The sequence below is a fragment of the Somniosus microcephalus genome, chromosome 1, assembly GCF_052327205.1.
Source record: "Somniosus microcephalus isolate GS21.2 chromosome 1, FLI_Smic_1.0, whole genome shotgun sequence".
Lineage (NCBI taxonomy): Eukaryota > Metazoa > Chordata > Chondrichthyes > Squaliformes > Somniosidae > Somniosus > Somniosus microcephalus.
Genome location: NC_140987.1, coordinates 313,553,519 through 313,565,904, shown reverse-complemented (window position 1 = coordinate 313,565,904; position 12,386 = coordinate 313,553,519). Strand labels below are relative to the sequence as shown.

The 12,386-nt window shown below is 49.1% G+C and overlaps 1 protein-coding gene across 1 annotated transcript in view; it reads right to left on the bottom strand.

Moving 5' to 3' along the window:
• Positions 1-12,386, bottom strand: part of LOC147124860 (SH2 domain-containing adapter protein B-like) — a 209,612-nt gene that overhangs the window by 133,931 nt on the left and 63,295 nt on the right. Inside the window, exon 2 of the mRNA XM_085994066.1 lies at positions 8,322-8,525. Coding sequence (XP_085850192.1) covers positions 8,322-8,525 — 204 coding nt within the window. The remainder of the gene's footprint in view (positions 1-8,321; positions 8,526-12,386) is intronic.

Below are 12,386 nucleotides of genomic sequence, written 5' to 3'. Positions count from 1 at the left end.
AATTATGACTTTTACAAATGATGGTGGAAATGAGAAGATAAGGGACAATTGTTAGAGATAATTGTAGAAAAGGAATTAGTTCTGAAAGAAGCAGCAGACCTGAAGGTGGATAGATCACTGGGCTTTGATGGCATCTACCATTGAATGAAATTAGAGGAGATAGCAGAGGTTTTGATCACAATGTGCCATTGGGCTGGAAAGTAGCCAATGTAAACCCCCTGATCAAGAAGAGAGAAAAGGATACATTAGGAAACTATAGTGTGGCGGAGCCACCAAGGGTCTCAGAACAATTGGTAATAATCCCTTTAACTACAGTGTAGTGCAACCGCGGACTGCACCTTTAAACTGTACTGTATTGTGTTTTCCTGCACTCCACGTGATGACGTCATGACGCCGATCACGTGACCACCAGTGGCGCGAAGAACGCGATGACGTCATGACGTCAGCTTCCAGAATCTTCCAGTAGTCGTCGAGTGCCTAGCAAGCTGTATAGACCTGTGTACCGTTTCTCCTGTAGTTTCCCTGTTAACTTCGTTGTTCATTAAAACCTGTTGATTTGATTCATCGAGTCGAATACCTTATTCAGATAGGAACCTCCGTTCCTACATTGGTGACCCCGACCTCGTCGGACAACTTTCGTCGAGGATGAACACGAACGCCGTCGCCCTTAAACTGCCGCAGTTCTGGGAACAGCAGCCAGCAGCATGGTTTTTCCAGGCAGAAGCACAGTTCGCTCTCCGGGAGGTCACAGCGGATGCGACCCGTTATTATTACGTGGTTGCCGCTCTCGACAGTGCCACGGCCTCGCGGGTCGTCAGCATCCTTGGAAGCCCACCGGAGGAGGGCAAGTGCGAAGCGCTTAAAGCCCGTTTGCTACAGGTATTTGATCTTAATAAGTCGGAGCGGGCACGCAAGCTTATTTCCATGCCCGGCCTCGGGGACTCAAAACCGTCAGAGCTGATGAGTCAAATGCTCACGCTGTTGGGCGCGGAACCCCAATGCTTTTTATTCCGTGAGCTTTTCCTCTGCCAGCTACCCGAACCGTTTCAGGCGGCATTGGCCAACACTGCCATCACAGACGGTGCTGAACTCGCTGCAGAGGCAGACAAGATATTTACTGTTACTCAGCAATGTTGTGCAGCCACGAGGCACCTTTCCCCCACACGAGCGAAGCCCAGCCCTCCCCTAGCAGGATGGTGCGCGTACCACGCCCGTTTTGGCGCCAAAGCTCGATGCTGCCGGCCTCCTTACAGTTTCCCTCAAGAAAAAAAAAACTCCAACAAGCCCGCGTCCTACCGGACGGACGACAAGGTCTAGAAAGCACAGCAAGTTAGCTATGGCGGCGGGCTCAGCGGGCAAACTCATTTACGTTACGGATTCCGTTACGGGCCGACGATTCCTGTGCGACACTGGTTCCCAGTGCAGCATCCTCCCTGCTTCAAAGCTGGACCTACTATCCGGCGGCCAGGGGCCTTCTCTCGTGGCAGTAAATGGCGCTGCCATGCGTACGTTCGGGAAACGGACGGTAAACTTAACCTTCGCCGGTCAGCGTTTTGTCTGCGACTTCATTACAGCTAAGGTCTCACAGGCCATCCTGGGTGCTGATTTTTTCTGTGCAAACGGTCTGCTGGTCGACGTCCAACACTGCCGACTCATTAATGTGTCCACTTTCCACGCAGTGCCCTGCCACCGCAGCACCGCCGTGTCCTGGTCGGTGGCCTGTGCGATTCCATCACAAGACGGGTTTACGCGCCTGCTCGGCGAATTCCCGGAGCTCACCAGGCCTACTTTTTCGGCTGCAAGCACACGGCACGGGGTGGAGCACCATATCTCCACGACCGGAGCACCCTATCTCCACGACCGGAGCACCCGTTTACGCTTGGGCGCGGCGATTAGAAGTCGGCAAGCTGGCAGCCGCAAAGGCTGAGTTCCAGACCATGGAGCGACTCGGGATCATCCGGCGTTCGGACAGCCCTTGGTCCTCCCCATTGCATATAGTACCCAAACCAGGTGGCGGATGGCGACCGTGCGGGGATTACAGACGCTTAAACGACGCCACGACACCGGACAGGTATCCTATTCCCCACATCCAAGATTTTTCGGCACATCTGGCTGGCAACGCTATATTTTCTAAAGTGGATCTCGTTCGTGGATATCACCAAGTTCCGGTGCACCCTCCAGACGTCCCCAAAATGGCAGTCATCACTCCGTTCGGCCTTTTCGAGTTCCTCCGCATGCCATTCGGTCTAAAGAACGCAGCGCAAGCATTCCAGCGGTTGATGGACTCTGTCTTACGGGACCTGCCCTTCATTTTTGTATATTTGGACGACATCCTAATAGCCAGCAAGGATATGACAGCTCACATGGCCCATTTACGTACACTTTTCGCCCGACTCAGCCAACACGGCCTTATTGTCAATGCACATTTGGAGTATCCAGCATTGATTTCCTGGGACACAGGATTACCCCAGAAGGCGCCGTCCCACTAGCCACCAAGGTAGAGGCAGTTACCGCATTCCCGCGGCCTCACACGGTCAAACCCCTACAAGAGTTCTTGGGGATGGTGAATTTTTATCATCCTTTTGTCCCCAAGGCAGCCTGGTTAATGCAACCTCTGTACGAAGCACTAAAAGGGAAGTCGGGCAAGGATGTTCTCACTTGGACACCGCAAATGGACCAGGCATTCCGCGATACCAAGGCGGCGTTGGCGGATGCAACAATGCTAGCACACCCACTCCTGGGCGCGACTGTTGCCCTCACTACGGACGCCTCCGACTACGCCATCGGAACGGTTCAAGAGCAGTGGGTCGACGGAGGTTGGCAGCCGTTAGCCTTTTTCAGCCGCCAACTGCGCAAGAACGAGCGAAAGTATAGCACTTTTGACAGAGAGTTGCTAGCCCTGTTTTTGGCCATCCGGCATTTCCGTTTCCTGCTAGAAGGCCGTCCGTTCACTGCATTCGTGGACCACAAGCCGCTCACCTTCGCCATGGCCAAAACGGCAGAACCTTGGTCAGCTCGGCAGCAGCACCACCTCACGTTTATATCCGAATTCACAACGGATTTGCGGCACGTGTCAGGCAAGGATAATCTCGTGGCAGATTGTCTTTCCCGGGTTCCAGTCCAGGCAGTCCACCTGGGCATTGATTTTGTCAGACTGGCAGAGGAGCAACTGGCAGACCCAGAGGTACAAGCGTTTAGGACCACGCCTTCCAGTTGGCAGGTTGCAGATGTGCCGTTTCAAGCGGCAGGAACCACGCTCTTGTGCGACACATCCATGGGAGTGCCCCGGCCCATTGTGCCGGTCGAATGGCGCAAGAAGGTATTCCAGGCAATCCACGGGTTATCTCACCCGGGGATGCGGGCTTCTCAACGGCTACTGTCCCGCAAATTTGTTTGGAAAGGCATGCATTTGGACGTCCGGGACTGGACAAACAATTGCGTCGATTGCCAAAAATCCAAAGTCAACCGTCACGTCAAGGCTCCGGTGGCCTGAGCGCCGTTTCGACCACGTTCACGTGGATTTAGTAGGTCCCCTTCCCGGGTCGCGTGGATTCACACACCTCCTGACGGCGGCAGACCGGACCACCAGGTGGCCAGAGACGATTCCCTTGGCCGCTACCACCGCAGCAGACGTCGCCAGGGCATTTCTTTCGTCGTGGGTGGCTCGGTTCGGGGTGCCATCGGACATCTCCTCGGACCGCGGTCCGCAATTCACATCAAAGCTGTGGAACGCAGTGGCACAAGGCCTGGGAACCAAGCTGCACCATACCACCGCGTACCATCCGCAGGCGAATGGCCTGTGTGAAAGGTTCCATCGGTCTCTCAAAGCGTCCCTCCGTGCCAGCTTGAGGGGACCCAACTCGGTGGACAGGCTCCCATGGGTGATGCTAGGCCTCCGGACAGCACCAAAGGAGGATCTTCAGTCTTCATCGGCTGAGCTGGTTTATGGCCAGACACTCAGAGTACCAGGTGACTTTCTCCCTCCACACACCGAACCATGGTCTGCAGCTCAACAGCTCCTACTTCATCAGGAGGCGGCTAGGAATTTCCTGCCCATCCCAACCTCGCACCATGACCTGCAGAGGCCTCACGTCCCGGCAGAGCTCATGAGTTTGGACTATGTCTTTATTCGACAGGACGGTCACAGAGACCCACTCAAGCCACCGTATACTGGACCTTTTCGTGTCATCGCACCAGGGGAAAAGTTTTTCACAGTCGAAGTCGGTGGAAAGTCTGATACCGTCTCTATCGACCGGCTCAAACCAGCCCACCTGGATCGGAGTGAGCCTGTCGTGGTTGCCCAACCGCCTCGCCGCGGCCGACCGCCGTTAGCCGCCAGACCAGCCGTGCACCAGCCCACTGTCGAACAGCCCGATTCGGCCTCTGACGTGCCTGCACCTCTGACTACCGTTTCTGCCGCGCCAGAGACGCCGCTTCTGCCGCAATCCGGCACCGGTCCTTCCACTAATGCCCCGTTTCCGCTGCCTGAATTTCGTCGTCGTTCGGCCAGGATCATTAAGCCTCCTACTCGGTTGACAATGTCCGTTAAAGTGGATTCTGGGGGTGCGCCTGTGGCAGAGCCATCAAGGGTCTCAGAACAATTGGTAATAATCCCTTTAACTACAGTGTAGTGCAACCGCGGACTGCACCTTTAAACTGTACTGTATTGTGTTTTCCTGCACTCCACGTGATGACGTCATGGCGCCGATCACGTGACCACCAGTGGCGCGAAGAACGCGATGACATCATGACGTCAGCTTCCAGAATCTTCCAGTAGTCGCCGAGTGCCTAGCAAGCTGTGTACCGTTTCTCCTGTAGTTTCCCTGTTAACTTCGTTGTTCATTAAAACCTGTTGATTTGATTCATCGAGTCGAATACCTTATTCAGATAGGAACCTCCGTTCCTACAATAGACCAGTTAGGCTGATGTCTGATGTCAGTTGTGGGCAAATTCTCAGAATTCATGGCTTGAGATAAAATTAATGATTTAGAAATGCATGGGTTAAACAATGATTAAATTAATGATTTAGAAATGCATGGGTTAAACAAACCACAGTCCAAAACCAATTAAAGAGATTGACAAACGTTTTGCATTTTTAAAACTGGTTTCAAGGCAATCCCGAAACCAGTTAAAGGTCGACTAAATTTAGATGAGCCATCCCCTAAACTCCTTAAGTTTGGATGGGCCATCCCTGAAGCTCGTTAAAGTTTTAAAATACATTAAAAATAACGAGCCCGCCAAATTTAACAAAGAAACCTGAGATTTGGCGGTCAGATAAGCCAGGCCCCAAATTAGTATAATTGAGGCCTGCCTTTTCAGTTCAGTCAGTCCAAGTTCGTCACCGGTTCGAGGTCAGTTCGAGTCAGCTCAGAAGACAGAAGTTCAAGTTCAGCCAACCAGCTCAAAAGAGAGATCATCATCGGAGACTCGAATGAAGAAAGAAGAAACCGAGATCGCGGCAACCAAAGGCCTACAGAAACCAACAACCACCAATATTACCACCAACCAGGTAATATTGGGCCACCGCGACCAACAAGAAACCAACCGCTGAAAAACTCACGAACCAAAGACTTGTTTCCACTCTACAGGCTAGTCTGACTTACCCCTGGGTAAGATTTGGACACAAAAGACCCTAAAACTAGCCCTAGCCAAAGGAAATTGGGTGCTTACCCGACAAATCCAACAGCGCGACTAACCGCATCCGTGGACCAACCCAAACTGGAGACCCAACGCAGGTGCAGTCTTCTACCACGTCCGAGGTACGGCAGGCCCCAACCGCCACAACTAAAGAGAACCCCGAAATCGCGAACCTCTATAACTGTCAAGAAAGTCGTTTTGGTGAGCATTTCCTGGTCCTCTGGATTCCAGCCTAGCTAGTGTAGTGGGGTTGGGAGGGTAAGGGATTTTGTGTATTGTAATTCTTCCTCGCTTATTCCGAGTGTTCCCCACCCTTTTAGAATATAAGTTTTATTGTATTTTCTGTCTCAAAATAAAGATCTGAATTCTTTTGACTGACCCAGGTGTCTGTTGCAAGTTTATTACAACTCCCAAATAAGTCCAAAGTCTAGAACAAAAGGGAGTGGGAGCGATTCGAACCGCTCAAAGGAGTCAGAGGTGAAGCTGATAAACAACCCACACACCACCCCTTACATCCTCCAAGGCCTCCTCCGAGGCCAGTATATCCTTCCTGAGGTGCAGTGCCCCGAAATGAATGTAGTACTCCAGATCTGTAACAATATTGTTGAAAATGTTACAAATCTAAGAGCAATTAAATCACAATAGCAGAGACTCAGCATGAGGGAGGCCACAGTTCAGTCAGAAGGCTGAGTGTGCTTTTAAAGATAAATGTACAGTAAAACAGGCTACAGTGCATAAGCCTGTTGTATGGGATAGGGGGCAAGCAGATTTGCTGCACTGAACTGCAATTCCAAGAAGTTTGTGCACTGGAAGTGAGCAAGCAGAGAATGTTCTTCTCGCTCTGTATGCTTCCCCACTCAGAAAGAAAGTGTTTTTAGTGTTTTTAGTTTTTCCTTGAGAGAAACCTGACTAACGTGTTGTGCATACTTTCTTGGTGTCAGTTGGTGGTGTCAAATTCATGGCGACTTCAGTCCAGTTTCCAGCTGGCACTATAGAATGAGGCACGATCACCAATCAGGTTCTCAGCTGGTAGTGTAAACCATGCCGGTTACAATACTGCAACTGTAGTGATTAGAATCTGTATAGAACAGATGCTCAAACAGCTGAAGATTGATCAGATTAATGCATTCCATACATTGCTTCCCACTGTGTGTCAAATGTTCATCTATATTAAGAAACCCGAGTCTTCAGAACCAGAGGTGACATTGTTTCTCACTACGGACTGCACTCCTTTAATTAAGTAAATGATAGCGCTATTTGTACAAATATGTATCAGTAACACTGATTAATGCCCATGTGAAAAGTTTTGCCACTTTAGCAATACTGCATTTTGCCAGTCATTTGTAGTGACCAGGAATTTTCCCTATTACTGAGGTTTCCAACATGTGCTGGGTAGTAGCTACAAAACTGGTCACCCAGTGTTCCAATAAATTCTACCTTTTTTACTTTGTTTCAATCTGTGCAAGTACACAGGCTTGTACCAGAATATGAATATACTGATAAACCTATGGTGGTTCTCCTTAAGTAGGGAATTTTGCAAGACTCTGCTGCCAGCACAGGGTCTTGCTGAATGCAAGCACCAGTTGGAGTTAGGGCTGTAATACTATATTCCCGAATCACTGACCCACGTTTCTTGTTACTGTTGGTCCGTGTCAGTAGCAGAGCGTTGCCAAATTACCCCTTATATATCCACACTCATACACACAACTAAATATTTAAATGACTCCCCAGTCTAAGTTATGTGAAACTCCCTAGAGGTATGTAATAATGGAGTATGCAGGAAAAGTCTATTTATAAGATAAGCGATTTCCAGTGGCTCAGAAAAGGACAAGGTCGGGCTGTGCCGAACCTAACCTAAACCCACCTGTATTTCCGGGTTCAGGTCATCTGCACAGGCACGATGATCTCCTGGTGCCTGGCAAGGGCCTGTGCCTAGAACCGTGGGAGGAAAGTCGACCACTGCCACAGGCCTGAGAGGCCTGCAACAGAGGTAATTGATACTGGATTTGAGCCCTCTAGCTGTTGTCCAAAAGCAGCAGCCAAAAGGCCTCAGGCTCTGATGATAGTCCTGCTGGTTCCATTAAAAGCATTTACTTCTTGGTGCTTGCTGCATGTCCTTCCCCAACTCTCTGATCTGAAGGGGCTGGGTGCAAACATTAAGGCCCACTAAGATGGTGATGTCACCGGGGGGGGGTGGGACGGTAGCATAATGGTGATGTTACTGTACTAGTAATCCAGAGGCCTGAATTAATGATCTCAGAGACAGGAGTTCAAATCCCACCATGGCAGCTAGGGAATTTAAATTCAGTTAATTAAATAAATCTGGAATAAAAAAGCTAGTATCAATAATGGTAACCATGAAACTACCGGATTGTCGTAAAAGTGCATCTGGTTCACTAATGCCCTTTAGGGAAGGAAATCTAACTGCCCTCTGAAATGACCTACCAGCAGCACTGTGGGAGTACCTTCACCTCATGGACTGCTGAAGGTGACGGCTCAACACCACCTTCAATTAGGGATGGGCAATAAATGCCGGCCTTGCCAGCGATGCCCGCATCCTGTGAATGACTAAAAAAAACTCTGATTCTATAATGCATTGCTGGCAACTGCTGGAGGTGAAGCACTCTGTGCCTCCCCACAGTTGAGTTGCATATCTAAAATTAAAATGAAATGAGAGCAGGTACCTGCAAGGGTTGGGATTGTAACCTTATTCCACTCCCATGGTTGGTCATATTCCTCTGCAGGCCTGGCGTCGTCTTGTGGTAACCTGCTTTCTCTTGGGTAACTAGCAACACTCTCTGTGTCTGAGGCAACACCATTCCCTTCAGGTTCATAGGGGGTGTCATACAGTTGAATTCCTTTCTTCTGGCTCTCTTGTTTGTGAATCTCTGGTGAAACAGAAATAAGTCTTATGAATGCAAAGGAAGAAAAGCAGCCAGGAGAAAAAAAATCTCTACCAAGCATGCTGCTTGAAGTCAGCTGCTACAAATTGAGGTTGTAAAAATGTAAATAAAAGCACAAAAACAGAAAATAAGTTGCTACATCTTCCTGTTTGATACTCTCCTCTTACCCCTTTACAGTTAACAGCAGTGCGGCCGCCTGAGAGGTAGTCTTGACCCAAAGGGCCATTCTGAGAGAGTCTGGAAAGTGTTGATAGGCTGTTCAATCTCATAAGGCATTGAAGCACTGTTGTGTATGTACTTTTAAGGGAATAACTGGTCTTAGACTGCAGTACCGGCAGTGACCACCCCTGTATAAAAGGCCCTAGCAGGCTTCTGTAGTTTCATTTTCAAGCTGACTCTTGTTCAGTAAAGTACCTGTTAAACTGTTCTCCCGAAGTCCGTGTATTATTGAGGCGCGGACTTTACAGTGGCGGCGAGTAAGTTCGAACTCACCTGCAGTGTGGCATCATCTCACGGGGATCTCGCCTGAAAGGAAGGTCCTGGAAGGTCGTAGTCTGAACAACGGGCGTCAACCGAGGGCAGCTCTACAAATTGGGCCGCGCAGCGTCGCCGGGAAAAGAAAACAAGAGAGAGAGGGTGGAGCGCACAGGAACTCAAGAACAGGTGCTCAAGAACAGGACAGCGGAGAAACTAAACGGGGGGGAAGGAAAGCGAGACGCGCCGAAGCTGCGGGTCGCCGCCATTACCCCGTAGAACGCTAGGAGCAGCGTGGCAGTAAGGGGAAGAAGCAAAAGCGCGGGAGGCGCCATTTTATCCCGTTGGGGAAGAAGCAAAAGCGCGGGAGGCGCCATTTTATTTCATTGGGGAAGAAGCAAAAGCGCGGGAGGCGCCATTTTAAATCGCCCAAGATGCCGAAAAGTGGCAGTATCACTGCTTTCGACAACGAGGTAGAAGACTGGACCACGTATGTGGAAAGAATTGAAGTGTACTGCAAGGCAAATGAGGTGGCTGATGGAAAGAGGGCGTCGGTATTATTAAATCTGATGGGTGCGAGTACGTACAGCCTATTGCGGAATTTAATTACCCCAGCTAAAGCAATGGAGAAAAGTTTTGAGGAGATTGTTCATATCTTACAGGAACATCTAAGCCCTACACCACTGCTGATAGCAGAAAGATTCAAGTTCCATAAAAGAAACCAGCACTAAGATGAGAGCAATGCTGACTATCTTACGGAACTACGCAAGTTATCGAAGCACTGCCAGTTCGGAGCAGGACTGGCAGACACCTTACGGGATAAGTTTGTCTGCGGGCTCCAGAGTGAAGGAACCCAGAAACGACTACTTTCAAAAAAGGACCTGACGCTAGAACAGGCTTTCAGCGTGGCAGTATCCTACGAAGCAGCAGCACAGAGAGCTGCGGAAATACAACAGAAACCACAAGAATACAGCGCTAACGAAATGGCGTATGGAGCCGAAAAGTGCTATCGCTGCGGCAGAACAACCCATGAGCAGAAAGACTGCTGGTTTAAAGACAAAATATGCAGGCAATGCGGGAAAATGGGACATATAGCAAGAGTCTGCAGGTCGGGAAAGAAGACCAACATGACAAGAACTACTAAGGAACAGTACAGGAAAGTAAAGAAACTGACAGATAGTAGTTCAGAAGATCAGGAGAGTGATAAGGACTCCGGGAGCCGGCGACTAAGTTGTTTAAAGTTACACAACGTGATCGCAAAAGAAGATCACCAAACCATTTGGGTCACCCTCATGGTAGACAGGGCAAATATATAAGGGCAAGGCTGGATGGCATCTATTTTAATGCAAGGAGTCTTGCAAATAAGGTGGATGAACTGAAGGTGTTGATAAACACATGGGAGTATGATATTGTTGCTATCACGGAGACATGGTTGAGGGAGGGGCAAGACTGGCAGCTCAATATTCCGGGGTACAGAATCTTCAGGTGAGACAGAGGGGGAGGTATAAGAGGAGGGGGTGTCGCAATATTAATTAAGGAGTCAATTACTGCAGTAAGGAGGGATGATATATTAGCAGGGTCCTCTAATGAGGCCATATGGGTAGAGCTTAAAAACAAAAAGGGGGCAAGCACTTTGCTGGGAGTGTACTATAGGCCTCCAAACAGTCAGGGGGAGATAGAGGAACAGATATGTAGGCAAATCTCAGAGAAATGTGCAAATAATAGGGTAATAATAATGGGGGATTTCAACTTCCCCAATATTAACTGGGATAGTCAGAGTGTGAAAGGCTCAGAGGGTGTAGAATTCTTAAAGTGCATCCAGGAGAGCTTTTTGAGCCAGCATGTAGAAAGTCCTACAAGAGAGGGGGCGGTACTGGACCTAATTCTAGGGAATGTGGCCGGCCAAGTGGAAAAAGTGCTAGTAGGTGAGCACTTTGGTGATAGTGACCATAATATGGTAAGATTTAAGGTGGTCATGGAAAAGGACAGGGATGGGCCGGAAATAAAGGTTCTAAATTGGGGGAAGGCCGATTTTAATAGGATAAGGCAGGATCTGGCCAAAATGGACTGGGATCAGCTACTTGTAGGAAAATCCGCATCGGAGCAATGGGAGGCTTTCAGAAGGGAGATTGAGATCATACAATGGCAACATGTTCCCGTAAAGGTCAAGAGTGGTTCCAAAAACCACAGGAAACCGTGGATGTCAGGGGATATAAGAGAATGGATTAGGAAAAAAAGGAGGGCTTTTGGTAGATACAAAAGGCTAAAGACGGAGGAAGCCCTAGAGGAGTACAAAAAGTGCAGGGGGATACTTAAAAAAGAAATTAGGAGATCAAGGAGGGGCCATGAAATAACACTGGCGAGCAAAATAAAGGAAAATCCGAAGATGTTTTATAAGTATATTAAGGGTAAGAGGATAACTAGGGAAAAAATAGGGCCCATTAGGGACAAAAGTGGCAATCTGTGTGTGGAGCCGGAAGATGTAGGAGGGGTTTTAAATGAATTTTTTGCATCTGTTTTCACTATGGAGAAGGACGATGTAGACATAGAAATAGGGCAGGGGGACTGTGATATGCTCGAACATATTAACATCGAGAGGGAGGAGGTATTGGCGGTTTTAGCTGGCCTAAAAATGGATAAATCCCCAGGCCCAGATGAAATGTATCCCAGGCTGCTGTGTGAGGCAAAGGAGGAGATTGCGGGGGCTCTAACACATATATTCAGGACCTCTCTGGCCACAGGGGATGTGCCAGAGGACTGGAGAACCGCTAATGTAGTACCATTATTCAAGAAGGGTAGTAGGGAAAAACCGGGGAACTACAGGCCAGTGAGCCTAACATCAGTGGTAGGAAAATTATTGGAAAAAATCCTGAGCGACAAAATTTGTCTCCACTTGGAGAGGCAAGGATTAATCAGGGATAGTCAACATGGCTTTGTCAAGGGAAGATCATGTCTGACTAATTTGATTGAATTTTTTGAGGGGGTGAATAGGTGTGTGGATGAGGGTAACGCAGTGGATGTGGTATACATGGATTTCAGTAAGGCCTTCGATAAAGTCCCGCACAGGAGACTGGTCAAGAAGGTAAGAGCCCATGGGATCCAGGGTGCCTTGGCACATTGGATACAAAACTGGCTTAGTGGCAGAAGGCAGAGGGTGATGGTCGAAGGTTGTTTTTGTGACTGGAAGCCTGTGGCCAGTGGGGTACCACAGGGATCGGTGCTGGGTCCCTTGCTGTTTGTGGTCTACATTAATGACTTGGATATGAATGTAAAGGGTATGATCAGTAAGTTCGCGGATGATACAAAAATTGGTAGGGTGGTAAATAGCGAGGAGGGTAGCCTCAGTCTGCAGGACGATATAGATGGGTTGGT